The 16,517-nt window shown below is 37.5% G+C and overlaps 1 protein-coding gene across 2 annotated transcripts in view; it reads left to right on the plus strand.

Annotated features, from left to right (window-relative positions):
- The window catches only part of furina (furin (paired basic amino acid cleaving enzyme) a), a 98,345-nt gene that overhangs the window by 3,665 nt on the left and 78,163 nt on the right, over positions 1 to 16,517 (plus strand). For both annotated transcript variants that reach the window (XM_056259158.1, XM_056259157.1), the window contains exon 2: positions 629 to 953. In XM_056259158.1, coding sequence (XP_056115133.1) covers positions 777 to 953 — 177 coding nt within the window. In that variant the 5' untranslated portion in view covers positions 629 to 776. The remainder of the gene's footprint in view (positions 1 to 628; positions 954 to 16,517) is intronic.

The raw sequence follows: 16,517 nt of genomic DNA on the forward strand, positions 1-16,517 counted from the left end.
TCATAATACTGCATTCATACTCGACTACAATCCAGCTATATCAGGCGGCAGGTCATGTGACATGATGCTGTACAGTTGTAAATTTGCTATTGCTCAAGTCACCTCAAATTGTCAACTCTATTTGAAAACAATTACCTTGATCCCTGCAAATCTCTGTCAGCGTGAACGCCCTTTTATTTTCACTGTCAGACTTTTTTTGTACTCTGGAAAGGTTTTTGGAAAGACATATTTCGATATTTTATATCTAAACTTGGACACAGTCACCTCTGATAACAGATCACTCTAAATTGTAATGTAGACACATATTTCAACTCACATTTATTCACAATACTGTTTCAAAGCAGCTTCACAGAAAATGCAGACAGAAAAAAAATATACTTCACTCCCTCACAGCCTCTTTTATTAATAAAATATATGACTAAGGTCCTTTTAACTGATTGGAATCAAACCCCTGCATTTAGCTGTCACCGGAAAATGTTTGTTTGCTTGTGCTGTTAATTTTTAAGCTAGCCTAGTTAGTCACTTTCACGGTATTAAAGCTCATCTGTGATTCATTTCCTCAATTATTCTCTTGCACCTGCAACTCAAATGACTCATTCTGCAATCTTCCATCTTTTTCTCTCCCCAGGTGATTCCTGAAGCGTTCCGAGTCCATCTCTCTTCCTCGGCTCCGTCTCTGCATGTGCCCGGGGCAGCACAGATATAGCAGTGGGCCGCTGTGCTGACGGACTTGGTGAAATTAGGAACTCCTGCCTTGGTTCCCTCCATTGTGTCTAATGGATCTCAGGCTTGCATCATTGACGCTCTGTACACTACTGATTCTCGTGACCTCTGGGCCACAGCCATCCATTGGAGAGAAGGTTTACACCAACACATGGGCTGTCCACATCACAGGGGGAGAGCAGGAAGCTAACCGGATTGCTAGCAAGCATGGCTTTGTAAACCACGGGAATGTGAGTGTTATGTTCAGACAAGTAATGCTTGTATGTTTGGCTCGCTTGGGTTGGGTGGCTTGCTCATCTGTGTGCGTCCGTGTTCCTTTTTAAAATGAAAGGTGTTAAGGCCTATTGAACTACCTTTATTTTCAATGTTGTCAGCAAAGACTATAGGGTCAAAGAGAATATTGGGTCATAGTTCAACTCAAAATCAAGAGAATTTTTTCTCTCTCATGTTTTCAAGTAATACAACCTAGTTTTAAGCCCATTAAAATGTATTTGCACTGTGATGTTAAAATACAGTAATGACAACCATTCTTTAAAAAAAAAAAAAAAAATTAAGTTAGCAAATTAAAGGGCATACAACAGCTAATACCATGAGGAATACTTTAGGGCTGCACGATATATCATTTCAGCATCCATGATTGTCACATCCACGATTGTCACATTGCAGGATGTGCAATGTCAAGTTATAGGAGTTGTAGTTGAAGTTAAAGTTGAACCATCACAGAGTAAAAGTTTAGCGTTTGAAAATATTTTTAAAATTCTGTCAGTTTAAATATTCAAGCGAGTTTAAGGCATTCAAGCTGTTTTCTGTGCGCACAAGTACCGAATAAAATTTTAATGCGTGCCGTGAACAGACACATATGCTGCAAAATGATGTCAAAATGTCTGTCTCCACGAGTATACTCATCGCTTATTTCTTAAGTAAACATATATAATTGAGTATCATGTTAGATCCATCATGCATTTGCTCTCACAGACGGTATAGCAGGTATGTTAAGCTGCTGTCACATTATCGTTAATGTTAATCAAGCAACAAAACACAAAGATTAATTATATTCAATTTATATAGTTCTGTTTATTTCATTTGTATATTTGCTCTATTGTATTAATCAATGCTTGTAATTTGTATATTGTTTTCTGGGCATATGCACTCAAATCACTCCAGTCATTCTAGAGAATGATTCATTCTTTCCAAATAGAGCTATTCAAGTCATCTGGTGAAATTGTTTTTGTATCGCATTATATATTGCAGAAAAACTAAATATCGTAATGTCAGTTTTTTTTCCAATATTGTGCAGCCCTAGAATAGTTTTATATGTACTATACAATTTAAATATCAATTATTGCTGAGCACCAGACCCACATTATGTGACCCACAATTTTTTTTCACTTTATAGTAATAAGGAATATGTGCTTAATTGAAAAAATAATACAAACGCAATAAAAAAAAACTTTACTTTAATATTTATAACATATTTTTAATAAAATTATCTTATTTAATTAAAATATTTATTTCTTTTAATTTTGGGAACAAATATGACATGGCATTTCAGTCGTGAAATTCACATTCTAAGTTCAGGGTTGTCAGTCATTTTAGAGTGTTAAATAGTGTTTATGATTACTGTAATGAATGGAGGTACATTTAAAATTATTCGCTTAAATTCTCAGAACCTTTGCATATTGAATTGGACTGGACAACAAGTCATCTGTCAAGTCAAACACTGCCCATGCTTGTCTTGTGTGTGTGTATGTTTGTCTCGCTCAAAGCCAGTAATATCAAAGACTATAATGTTTCCGTATCCAATCTGAAAGTTGTAGATCTAGTCGCTGTCCCCCACTGCTGCTCTCATTAGTTTTTTTTGGTCTGGTTGCCATACAATGTTGTTGTTAGTTAAATTAAGATTTGAAAGACAGACTTGTTCCTCATTTGGGCTTGTTTATTTTCTTTTTCAAAATTCACTTTTATATGGTGTTTGCATATAAATGTGTCTTTGCAGTGTGTGGACACAATCCACCATACGATGAAAAAAATCCAATCTCTCCTTTTTTTTATCCTCAAAAAGCCTAAACACTCTCAATAATCAAGCCGTTTGGATTTTCTGAGCAATATGATGTCATATTGCTCATGCTCCGCCCACAACCACCGACGGACTGTCCCGTATTAGCATATATTTCTGCTCTCAGCCAATTGTATACTTTCAGCCACGGCAGCACTTTATGTGTCTTGTGTCGACACCCCCCACTGAAGAGAGGGATGGGGTGAGCAGTTGCTCATTATCATTTAAAAAAACATGCACCGAAACGGGTCGCTGTTAATAGAGGTTGTTGTTTTACACAACCATTGAGGAATTTAAACCAAAGTATGTTACAAACTTCACATGAAGATCCTAAAGAATCATACCAACTTGTGGAAAATGGGCATCTGATGACCCTTTAAATCATACCTGTCAACACTCCCGTTTTTCCCGAGTTTCTCACGTTTTTTAGCCCTATCTCCCGGACCCCTCCCGGTTTGTTATTTCTCCCGAGAAACTCCCGTAATGTGCATGGCCCAAACTCAGGGCTTGAAGTATTCCGGCACCGTGCCAGATCTCCGGCGTGCGGCCGTGAGGAAAAAATGATTATTTTCGCATGCGATTAATTTTTGTCCAGCTTTAACATGTTAAAATATTTAACGCAAAAACGCAGCATCCGTTTTTTCTGTCATCCTTTAGCTAGGGTTATGACCATGTTCTTATTCACGCAAATGCTTTAAACCACTCATGCGCGACAAGACAAAAGAGAACGCGCTGTCAGTGAATGTTGCACACACACACACACACGACGCACAGAAAGACGCGCGCCAGTATCGAGTTCTCTTTCGCGCTTGAACGAACAATAACACACACATTTATGCGAAAATTTCAGTTTTGTCGAGCATCCTCACAAGCACAGTCCTAAATGAGTTAAATAAAATCTTAAATGGAAGTAAAGAGTAGTGAGAGAATGAGATGCATGAGATCCTGTGAGCAGCGACAGATCTTAAAGTGACAGGAGCCATTAATTCTGTATGTCAGTAAAGTTAACCTAAAGAACAAAGGGAACAGAGAAAATTACTCGCTGCTCTTGACTAAAGAAAGCTTGTAGCTTTGATAAGGATTAATCTATATTTCATTTATAATTTATGCAGTGCGGACTGTTTTATAACCTTATTCAATTTCTGTATGGTACAGGTAAATGACATTTTATTATGGGTTTAAGTGAGGATTGTTTTAAGTTCACTTAAATTAAAGGTTTTTTATTTTTTTGAAGCCTAATGTTTAAAATTTGGGGGGAAATCATTTTCATCGAGACATCAGTAGCTATAATATTAGTGATACTTGCTTTCATTCATAAAAAGATGGCATTAAGATACAGCTTTAATACTTGAAAATAAATGGTGCCATTGAAGATAGGTCCGTCTGCCCCCCCAAAAGTTCAGGGTCAGGAATTTTTTTCACTTTAACCCCTGCAAACTCCTTTATGAAAAATCGGACCAATATGTTTGTCTAATGTTGACCAGTTGCCAGATCTTGTATTAAGTGCATTATATTCACACAATATACACACCATATACAATTTCAACCCGTTTGTCATCTCAACCTGGCAACCTATAACCCAGTTGCGGAGTCGCGGAAAGCTTAACCCAAGCGAGCGCCGAACGGTCCTCACACAAATCTCCCGGATTTCGAAAACCAAATGTTGACAGTTATGCTTTAAATGGTTTTTAAAAGAAGATTCTTACTGACCCCAAATCTTTAATGGTACTGCAAGTTGTTTGATATTAACTTTCATAATTTTCACTACTACGGTTACAGGCATTACTCAATAGAAAATAGTGTTTTTCAATTATATAGATAATTCTCCATGGCGGTTCTGTTGTATGAATGGGAAAATTGCCGCTGCACCATGAAATTCTAATTAGTAAAGATGCATATTTGTCCTTTTCTTCCTCTCACTACCCCATTCTGTAGAACTCATGAATTTTGAACATTTCCTGCATGTTACGTCTGAATGCTCTGGCTCTCTCTGAAGGAATGCATAAAATATCTTCCCCTTTCTCCGGTTGTCATTTGATATTCTCAGCTTGTAACATGCCCTTGACTTGACTGTAGACTTGTGTGGAATGAGCTGCTACCTCACTTCCTGACCAAGATACATATTTTTTTTTTTAGGTTTTGTTCCGATTAGACAGTTTTGCAACTTCCTGCTCTTGAACAAAACTAATCCGATTTTTCATTTACCATAAGCAATTGAAAGCACATTATAGCAGTCGAGAGTCAATTCATTAGGTTAGATGATTAATTTAGATGTATATTACAGCCCACCCTCCAGTAATGGGTTCACTTTAAAACGCAAACAGCCCTGTGTCCAGATGGTACTGTAAAGCCAGGTGATGAATGGATCCTTGCACGCATTGTCGGGAGCACTGAATATGCTGCGGTTAGTAATTGCTGAAAATGAATGCCTCAGGGTCCACGCTGGCATTCAGTCCTGTATCTCTTGAGATATGAACGAATAACGCTGCCATTTTTAGTGTTGCGAGGCAGCGTGTGTGTGCAGCTTTTAAAATGCAGCTTCAGTGCTCAGGTTTATTCATGATGACTTGTCACTGAGGCTGCGTTTGCACTGCAAGTCTTAATGCACAGATCTGATCTTTTGACCATATCCATTGGTTTTGTGGTCCCGCCTGTTTACCCTCAGTTTTAGACATGATTGGTTTCCGATATCTGTTTACATTAATCCTCACCCAAGATGATTCTGTTGGTAATCTCTTTACTATGCGACATGGTTGACTTTCAGATTTTGAATGTCCTTACTAAAATTATTTATATAATTTAAGTTGAGTGGCCATGATTATTTGCCAGGATGGACTAGTTAAAAGCTGTCATGGATGTTTGCAGTGCAAAATCTGACTGAACGGATGTAGTCCGGGAAATATTGGTAATTTAATGTTTGTTTTATCTACGGTTTGTTTAGATCAAATTTAGTTGCTGAGAAATATAATGTATCTCTATCTTATCTTTCAGTAGTGAAGCTGTTTTATTTATAAAATTCACGAGGCAGAGGTTGAAAACCAGTTTCTATGCACCTGAATGGTTCTGTGTGCATGCAATTTTGAAACCATATATAAAGTTTCCACCTCACTAAAAAAAAAGGCTTCGTTTTAGTGCGAGCGCATACAGGCTCGTCTGCTTCATAATGTGGCATTTAAAAGTTATCTTTGTGACAAATGCGTCGCCCTCGCCTCTTGTGGTGTCTGGAAATTCCAAGGGGAACCGGGTGTACGTGTTTAGACGCAGGTCAGATGTTCAGATATCAGATATGTATCTGATTTAAAACCACATTTGGAAATGGCTCAGAACGTGCCAGTGTAAACGCAGCCTGAGTGATGGTTTCGCAGCTGACCAAAGTTCATTACTACAGACATATCTGCTTTTATCATTGGAAGAACTGGAATTGGTTTTGTAGGACCAGCAAATTATTAGTGGTGCTTGCCAAGGCAGGCATTACGAATTGCCATTATTATTACTATAGCCTACTATTTAAAAGCTTAGTGTGTCCATAAATGGGTTAAAAATCCCATAGACTTATATTGAGCCATAGATATTAGAAAATCATATAGACTTGTGTATGGAAGTTTTATTTTGAAATCTGTTTCTGATGGTCTGATTTTTTTTTTTGGAACCCTTTGATTCATTTGATTTGCATTATCATTCCATTTAGCAATTTATTGCCAGAGCTTTCTTTGAAACTGTTGGCTATGATCGTAAGAAGGGGAAGAAACTTGAAGCCACAGGATGCTTTTGAGCTTGAAACGGAGAATGTTTATGTTGGACTGTCGAGCTGTTATGGATCACTGTAAATCACCTGTGATCTTTTATAATAAGATTGTAGCATGGTTTTTCTCACTGCGGGTGAGACCGCTGCAGCTCCGCTGAAGAGAAATCACACCTGGCCGAGCCCCAGACCCACATTGTGTGATGAGACATGCTGACAGCACTGTTGGCAGAGTTTGAAAAGCGTATCGTTTGGTTACACCAGTGCCGTGGGCTTAACGTTTTTAACATGTCTCATTTGTGTTCCAAGTGGAGGATTTCTTCTACAGACAGAAAAAAGCTTCTGATTTATCCAAACAGTAACTGCTCTTTTCCTTGTGCGTTTGAAGATGTCTTTGTGTAGTTCTTTCCTCTGTTTTCTTTTGGTGATGTAATGAGTGGCATTAATAAGCCGTTGATGTGTTCTCGAGTGTGAAAACATTTAACTTATCCTTTCAATTTCGTTTCGGTTAAATGTTTAAAGGGATAGACTTGTTCACCCAAAAAGGAAAATTACCCCATGTTTTACTCCCCCCTGAAGCCATCCTAAGTGTATATTACTTTCTTCTTTCAGACGAACAGAATCGGAGTTATATTAAAAAATATCATTGCAATATCATTCCAAGCTTTATAATGGTAGTGAATGGCGGTCCTGATTTTGAAGTCCAAAAAAGTGCATCCATCCATCATAAAAGTGCTCCACATGGCTCCGGGGGGTTAATAAAAGTCTTCTGAGGTGATGCGTTACGTGATTGGTTACAAGGTAGTTTGTGATGTCAGAAACACCAGCGATTTCAAACAGCGTTTTTGAGACTGTCTTTGGTTCACTGCAGTTTTAAGGAGAAAATACTCAGCATTGTCAGCAATGGTGTTGACATGAATTTGCACATGGTTTGTCTTAAACCATATTAAAAACACCACATGGACATATAAACAACATTAAAAGCTTGATTTTTCAACACAGGGGGACTTTAAGTAAGGCGATGTGCTTGAGGGAAAAGAGCAATAATAAATGAGATGACTTGGCTATGTTATTGAGGGGTGCCGTTATTAGATTTATGAAGAGAAGCTGTGAGCACTGCAAAGTCTGCAAAGAAAATGTGGGTTAGAGAGGTGGATCCCTTTAGGTCCTGGACACCATCCAGATACATCATCTCATTATTTTCCTGGTTGCTTGCTCAGGATTCATTTTGTTACCTCCCCCTGTGTTTGGAGTTTAGGCAGCAGTTGTAACTCGATGGTTTCACGGTGAAGTCTTTAGGTTTGTCTGAGACCATATGAGACAGAGACATCTGTTCCATTTTAGTTATCTTTGCTTTCATTCCCTCATGATCATAATTCACAGACGCTCTAGGGCCAAATCATGGTGGAATAGTTTTTCTTTACTTTTAATGTAGTATATTGTAGATGGCAACTTTCCCATAAAGACCAATTATGAATCCCACCCAAAATCACTTTGAATTGTCTGTGAGAAATTCCTTGTTCCATTTATTTGATTATTATGTTGATGGAAAACAAGGGCTTGGATTACCAGAAATGAATCTGTTTGAAGGATTTCACAGCTGGGAAACCAGACGGATACTTGCAGGTGTTTGCGGCGCTGATGTCGAGGGAAAGCAAGATCCTGGGCTGCAGCTGAAGTTTTATGGCACGTAATTGTGCCAGGACTACACGGCAGTAGATTTGCTCCAAGGCACAAGTTGAATTATAGGGACTTGCTCAATATCATGATAATGTGCCCCTGTAGTTGACTGACACAAACTTTAAACGAGTTACCTTTTTAACTTTAGTAATGCAGTTTAAAAATATTGTTAATGCCCTTAATATGATGTCTGATTAAAGATGTTGTCAGAAGCATGTATGAAATGAATTGATAGTCAGACTCAGAAATGAGAGAAGTGTTCTGGTTTGTGAGTTTATGAGAGTCTTGCAGTTGCATTTAGTGCCTTCCCTACTAACCTACATCCTGCTAGCTTATAAATTAAAGTTCAAAGCCACATTCACTAATTCATACAGTCCTGCTGTGTGCTTTCTTCTCCATGTTGTGCTTTTTTCCATGACTAAGAGACTTGTTTAGTTCCTGTTACAAAGGCCGTGTTGTTTTTCTAGATGAGGACAGCTGATATCTCTAATGTTTTATTTACAGACAGCTTTTTAGTCAAGCACACAAGCTAACACAAGAGAACGTTTGAGTTTGATCAGTTGTTTCTTGATGAGTGATCATCAGATAAAGGATACAAACATCATTTTGAATTTTGAGTATTGAATTGGACTGTTCATTTTGAATTAATAATCAATTGAGAAATACTGAATGTTGCGTGTTATTGGTGTGCTTTGATAGTGGTCATAGCTTTTAAAAATTGGACAAACAAATTGGATGCATTACTAGTTAATTTTTTTGACAATGAATTTGAGTTTTCCTGACAAAAAGCTAAAAGTAATTGAATAATATATGACGTAACTTAAAATTATTTGTTTTATAAATGAATAATAATAAAATAATTGTCATTATATCAATCATATTATGAATCATATTCGCTTATCTTTCACAAATCTGAACTGGTTGTCATAGGGGTGGGTGATTTATGAATAATGTAAATTAAATATACACTGATTCCTAATACACATATTGATGTAATTCAGTCAAGGTCAGAATTTAGAATTTCTTTTGTTGTTTGATTAACATTAATAACACAGACAGCAGCAGATTTATTAGGCTGCCGTCTCTTTAAGACCTGACGCATGGATCCAATACATTGGATCACACCCGATTGGAAGCATAGATCTGCACACATCGCTGACCCGCTGTCACACATCGACGCAAATTATGAAATGCTGCTCTTATTAGATTGCTGTCATTCTTAAGTATAGGCACTAATAAAATGTAGAACCGTTTTTTAATAGCAGGGTACCGCAATATCTTTTAGTATGGTATACAATTCTGCAACACTATCTACAGGGCTCGACAACAAGGACTGCCTGATGGCCCCGGTGCCATTGTGATCGATTACTTTGATTTTGATTACTGTGATTACAATTTCTGTCCTAACCTTATTGATTAAGGTTGCATTGGTTGGACACGATGAAAACAATAACTATTTTACGGAGAATGATTGACAATGATCTGTTTCTCACATTAAGCCATGGAATGGCTTCAGATGACTTTGAATAGTATATGAACACTTAATTTGGTGTATACATTCTTAATACTTAATATTAATATTTTATATTACTTTGTGAGCAAGATGAACTATTATCAATGCATGAATTAAACTAATTAGGAATGCCCTCAATTTCTGACGAGCACAATTGACGATGGAAGGCAAGGAGACTTGCACACTGTAAGTTGATGAGTTAATTGAGCCGAGTTTTAATATGCTCCCGTTCATAGAGATTTTTTGATGGATGCCCAGGCTTTTTAGGTCGGGTGGAATCTGCGATCTCTGACCCAGTTCGTTTGCTGGCTTCCATGACTGCAGTGCACTGGGTGTCGAAACACTATTTGGGAAAATTGGCAGTAGGCAGAAACACACAGACCAAAAAAAACAAAACAAAACAGACATTCCGACATGGAACGCACATTTCAAAGTAAAAAAGAAACAAACTTGCTAAAGCATTGTTTTTCAGAGAAGCCAGTATGTGCACTTAGCATGTTTCCTAAATATCTGCTAACATGTTATGTTTTTTTTATGCTTTAGAACAGTCAAAAAAATACATAAAGCACCTTTAAACAGTAAATATGTTCAAACTGGCTGCCGTTGTGTAAAGTCACGCAGCGTTTTCTCTTTCAGTGTGTACAGACCAATTAGTTGTCGTTGGGAAATTGTCTTGACTGTTCCACACTATTTTTATTCCATGTCACTTGAAGGCTTTCATATAATGATGATTTTGTCCTCGTAATGTCTGTCTGTTTGCTTAAACCTTGTTTCTGTGCCTAGGCTACAACACAAGATGCAGGTTATATTGCATCTGGATGCAAAGGTTATTTTACCCCATTACCTGCTGGTTTACCTTCCTAGAAGCAATATCTGCTTTATAAAGAGAGGATTGCAGAGCTTCAAAAACAAAGCTTGTCTTGTGTCCTCACAACCATAATACTATTTTGCAAAAGAATTTTTACGTGCCGTCCCAATGATTTATAGCTTTTGATGGGTTCCCATGCCTCTCTTTGGAACTGTGGGGATCTTGAGTCAGAAAACAGCACTTGCCACATTCATGGGAACCGCAAACATGTTTCAAGCTCGCTGTTTTTTTTTTTCTCAGTAGCTGTCGCGGTGTTCTTCTGTGGTTCATGTATCTTATTTAACCTTTTTAGCTGGCTCGAATTCCTTTCACTCCCTCAAAAATGTTACGATGAAAGATAATATGAAAGCTTAAGGCTAAAACTGACCCAGAAGGAAAGAGGAAGAAAAAGCGCATAATTGGCCCCCAGAGAGTTTCAGCTGTTGAGAGGAAATGGCTCGTCGTAGTCTATGATAGTCCAGACTGACACTCTTCAATAGAGTTGTCCAGGTATTTCCTTTCCTACTCTCCATTTTATCTAAACCGTTTATTTAGTGAAATGGTTTATTCATGGGAACTAGATGACTTTAAAAAAAAAAAGATTTCCATTTTCTCCGAAAATCCATTGTTTTTCATCACATTGGTTCAAAGAGGTGTCCTTACAAGATAAATATTGCATCACAATTCACTGTTTTGTAACTCAGCATGTTGGTGCAAGCGGTTGTTAAGTTTGCCTTCTCCGCAAAGCACAGCAGAAAGAATAAACCCTTAAAGCTAGGGTGTTGATTGCTCTTGATTTGAATCGTTTTGCCTTTTGTTTTTCAGACATATAAGAGTTTATTATTCCACTCCATAGAGTCAGCTTCATTGTCTTTATGCCTATTCTTGCCCCAATGGCTCCCCACCGCTCTCTGTAGACAATCACACCACAGTTGGATATTTCTAATGAAAGCTAATGAGCTATGAACATTGACTTGTCTTTTGTGATAGAGGAAGAGGGTGAATTGAGGGTGAGAATACTCTTTTGACTAGTCAGGTTTTCGGGCACCGCAAGCATCATTCTTACTCTGGTTGATTTTCTCAAGACCACAGTGCAAGATCTTAAACTCCTTGAGTCGATAGACATTGACATATCGATCTACATGCATGTGACTAGTTTTATTAATATGTTGTGCTTGTAGAAACAACCTCTTTTTTTCCTCTGCTTGTTTCCTCTTTTATTAGAATGAAGTTCTAATTAAAATGTGATTTATTTATTTTTCTTGTTTTGAAAACTAAAAATATTTGCATTCTTGAACGATTACCCATTGACATAATAAAGTTTAATTTTATTTAATCGTCTAATTAAATGACTTTGATTATACATTTTAATTTAAAATGTAATTTTTTTGCCTGGTTGCTCATAAAACAAGCGCACAAGCATTGAAATATGGACCAGAACATCAATGAGATTTTGGGGTGGACTCTTTTTTGACTACTTAGCCATATGATTACTTCACACTTTTCTCTAGTTAGGTTGTTGGGCCCAACTGAACACTTCTGCCATTGAAATGTACAGTATCAGATGATGGATCATGTGATTCTAAGCAAGTTGTCATGTGCCATTCCCCTCCCTGACATCAGCTGGTTGTATCATATAAACTAGCAGTGTGGAAAGCAGTCTACTTTTAAGTGCTTCTAGTGCTACCTGTGTAGTTCAAGCTGAAGTAGCCATAAAGCCTAAACGTTCTTTGTAATAAAGATCCCACCTCTTAAAGAGTTGGTGTTTGTTTTGAAAGCCAGCTACATTTCCAGACAGTATAAAAAGCCAGTTTGTTTTATAATGTAATGACGTAATGCAAAACGCCGTGAATTTATGTTCTTGAGCAGCCTCGGGTGGTGTTTTCCTGTTTGGAAGGCTTTCTTACATCTGTTGACATCTTTTCACACATCTAAGGCCAAGCGTCCTGCCAGACTGTTAAAGACAAGTCATCTGCAATGTGTCTGCTGCAGCTTTAGTAATTAATAGAGTTCCCCTGAGCCAACGAAGGACTAGAAGGGCGTTTTGTTGATCATATTAGAAATTTGTTTTTGTATTTTGTATCATTTAAAAAAAAAAAAATTTTCAAACCCATGCAGTTTTTCTTTTGTCGACTCATTTATTGAACAGGAAGTTTGCCCATGACTTCTAAAGTTAATCAGAAGTTTAGGCTCAGTAACTTTAGAATCCTGCAGTAACTGCAGATTTCCTTTTAAATGAATGCTGTTCTTTGAAGCAATCCTGTAAAAAAAAAAAATCAAGGTTTCCACAAAAAATATTAAGCAACACATGTGTTCAACAATGTTTTCAACAATAACATGTCTCTTGAGCATCAAATCACCATATTAGAATGATTTCTGAAGGATCATGTGACACTGAAGACTTCATTTTTAACATATTTGAAAATAGAAAACTTATTTTAATTTAATATTTTTTCACTTTTTTGTTTTTGTTTTATCAAATAATTGCAGCCTTGGTGAGCATGATATTATGGGGAACATTAAAACATAAATGTTACTGACACCAAACTTTTGAATGGTAGTGTATATTTCTTTATTTTTCTAAAAATACTATTATTTGCATAATATATATATATTTTTTTACATATAGGCTATTGTTGTCTCCATTTTGAATATTTCCTGTGAACTTTGATCAATGCAGTCTGTGTGTTACCAAGTTGAAAAATTAAAAAATCCAGCCAGAAACTTGTAATTTGTAGGCTAATGTATAAGACAGTATGCGTGCACTCTTATTATTAAAGTTAGCGCTAATGTTGTGATTTCAGAATGTTTGATTGTCTTTTGTATGTTTGCTTTTTTTTTTTTTTTGTGTGTGTGCGATTTCAGATTGGATTTGTTAAAATGTTTTTCAACACTCCAGATTAATGTTGTTTAACTGGTCAAACTTTACAAAGTTTATCAAAGATTTTATTGTAACCCATTTAATGAGCAGATTAGTAGCTAAACGGTTTGTTTTGAAATCCGGTATAGAGTTGCTCTTGCCCGAAACTAAAGAAGAAATGGATCAGATTTAGTGGTTGTGTGGTAAATAAGGTTTCAGATTTGTCCAGTATGTCAATACTGAACACTGATAGTCCTGAGAATCTTGACTACGCCTCATACTTGCAAAACAAGCTCTAACTTGAGGTTGCAGACAACAGCAGGGTAATGATACAACAGTCTCGGGTTTGGTCTGGTCTTTAACCACACCTCGACACCTCCACACAAAACATCTCCTTCAGTTTCAGAGAAATTACACCCCTGTTATAATAAACCATTGTTGCAAACCTGCAACCGGAGTGAACACTCTTAGCATGACGGATTTGAAGCGACACTGTATCGTTCTTTTTAGCCATGTCTTTTGCTGTGTTGCAGCTTCAGCAGCTGTCCAGAGTGAAAGATAGACTCGAGAAATGGAAGCAGAACCCGTAACCAAAGCCAGATGTGTTTAAGGTGTGAGCTTAATGCCCTTTTTTTCAAGCATTGTCACCCTGCCTCCCACTCCGGCTCATTTTCTCCACAAACCGTTTAATTAAGACATGGCATAGTTTGACATGGTCGGATAGAGTGAGATTTCATTAGATTTGTCTGCATCCCCCCCCCCCCCCCTTTTTTTCACCAAGGCCTTGGCTCAATTTGTCAAGGCCAAGCTCGTGTGCATGCCATGCCCCTTGGCCTGTCACAGAGATAAATCATCTGTGAACGGAAAGGAATTGCTTAAAACGATCGAGTCCTTGAGCTAGACTAAAAAAACAATGTCTTGACATTGTGCCGGGCTTGTCTACTGTTGAAGGTGCTTGTGCTTCATCAGTGTAAGGCCAATTATGAATTTTGAATGATAATTTATTGTCTATAGCAAAATAGCTTAGAGAATATAATATATTTGGGGAATATATGTTTATAGGAGCAGAATGGTAAATGGTAAATAGACTGCATTTATATAGCGCTTTCACAGACCCAATGGCCACCAAAGCGCTACATTTTGCCTCACATTCACCCATTCACTCATTCATACACCGACGGTGGTGTCAGCCATGCAAGGCGCCATCCAGCTCGTCGGGAGTAGCTGGGATTAGGTGTCTTGCTCATGGACACCTCGACACTTGGCCAGGTGGAACCGGGGATTGAACCACCAACCTGGTTTGTAGACAACCTACATGAACCACTGAGCCACTGCCGCCCATGGTAAATTTACCGCTACATGGTAAATGTATTCTTGATCTTGGCAAGAGAAGTTGAGTTGCCCTTAAGATTTTTTTGCTTAAAGCATTTTACAGCTAACTGAACACTTCCTGTAATGTCACAGATTCACTTCCTACAGGAAGGCTGTTTCAAAAGGTTAATACGATTGCAGTCTTATATTGACTTTTAAGATGACCCATTTTAGCAAAATCATAAGCAGCATCATGTGTATCTTTCCATAGAGAAGGCATTCTCAGAATACATTCCATCTGGGAAAGAGTTATCCAAGAATAATGAAGCTAGAGAAATGTTGTATGCTTATGTTAATATGCTTTTTTCTCTCTCTGAAAGGTCTAGTCTAACAGACCCAATTTAACCAATACTTGTGTGTGCTTAGAATTAGTACTGTATTTAGTTATTATAGACAGGGCAGTTGTTGTCTAATTTTTTAGATGGTCAGACTGGTAACCCGAAGGTCTCGGGTTCAATTCTCAATACCGACAGAAAATGACTGAGGTGCCCTTGAGCAAGGCTCCTAACCCCCAATTGCTCCCCAGGCGCCACAACAAAAATGGCTGCCCGCTGTCCACGCCACGGTTTGCTGTGTGTGTGTGTGTGTTGTTCACTACTCACTGCTCCTAATGTGTGCTCACTAAATGGGATGGGTTAAATACAGAGGACAAATTCCGAGTATGTGTGTTACCATAAATGGCCTTCACTTCGTCATTTTTTTTATTTTATTTTTTAGAATATGTGACTATGGTAAGTGGACCTCCTGACTCTCTAGGATGACATGCTCCCCCCAAATATAAGTATATATATATATATTTTTTTTTTTACTTTACACTACAGTAGTAACACTTCTTCACTTGCAAGATATTAAACTCTTGAGCTTTTATTTTGGTGGAAAACTGATACCAACAGGTATACAAATGCTTCTTTATTACAAATCTAGTGAAATCATACACAAGCATGTTGGAAATTTTGCGAGTAACTTTCATGTTGCATTCCCTAATACACTGTAAACTTGAGTAAACCAAGCCACTATGATGCGCTGTAAACACATACAGTTTTATTTTAAAAAATGCATGCAGTTTTATTTTTTTAACTGCTAGAGGGCCACAAGTTACATAGTGTATAATTTTAATTAAATCGCAGCTTTTTGCCATATAGCCATTTTGATTTTATTTGGATTGACAGATGGCTCAAACACTGCAATAAATATCTTTTATGATATTATAAGAGTGTAACAATATTTTCAGTTCATTATGAAACTGTGGCAGAACAGATTAGATGGGTTACCAGTCTAGGTAGTTAATGGGAAACACTGAGCATATCACAATATTGGCTTGGCTAGATGCCGTGTGTACAGATTCACTTGTGAGGATGCATTTCAGTTATGATGCTATCTTAGAGGATGTAGGCAGTATACGGAAAGGAACCTTGGTTTGGTGCATCACTGTCAGTGTTTCCTAACATTTGTCATGTTCTTTCCACTCAAAAAAGATATTCAGGTTCAAGCATCTGCAAGCCCAGGTGTTGTGTACTTTTGCGGCTTATAAGGAGTTATGATTTCGTAATTAAGTCTTTTGCAATAAAAGCAAAGCATTTTAGTGTTGCTTAGGGCCATCTAGCTGGTAATCACACTGGGAGACTAGAGTGGAATGTGAGGCGCTTTACATTTATAAGGAGATTAGATGTCATAACTATTTTAATTGAAGCTTGCAAATTTGAAGCGTGCGAAGTGTTTGTCCAT

This window comes from Rhinichthys klamathensis, unplaced genomic scaffold (assembly GCF_029890125.1).
Source record: "Rhinichthys klamathensis goyatoka isolate OS25496 unplaced genomic scaffold, OSU_Roscu_1.1 h1tg000165l_1, whole genome shotgun sequence".
NCBI lineage: Eukaryota > Metazoa > Chordata > Actinopteri > Cypriniformes > Leuciscidae > Rhinichthys > Rhinichthys klamathensis.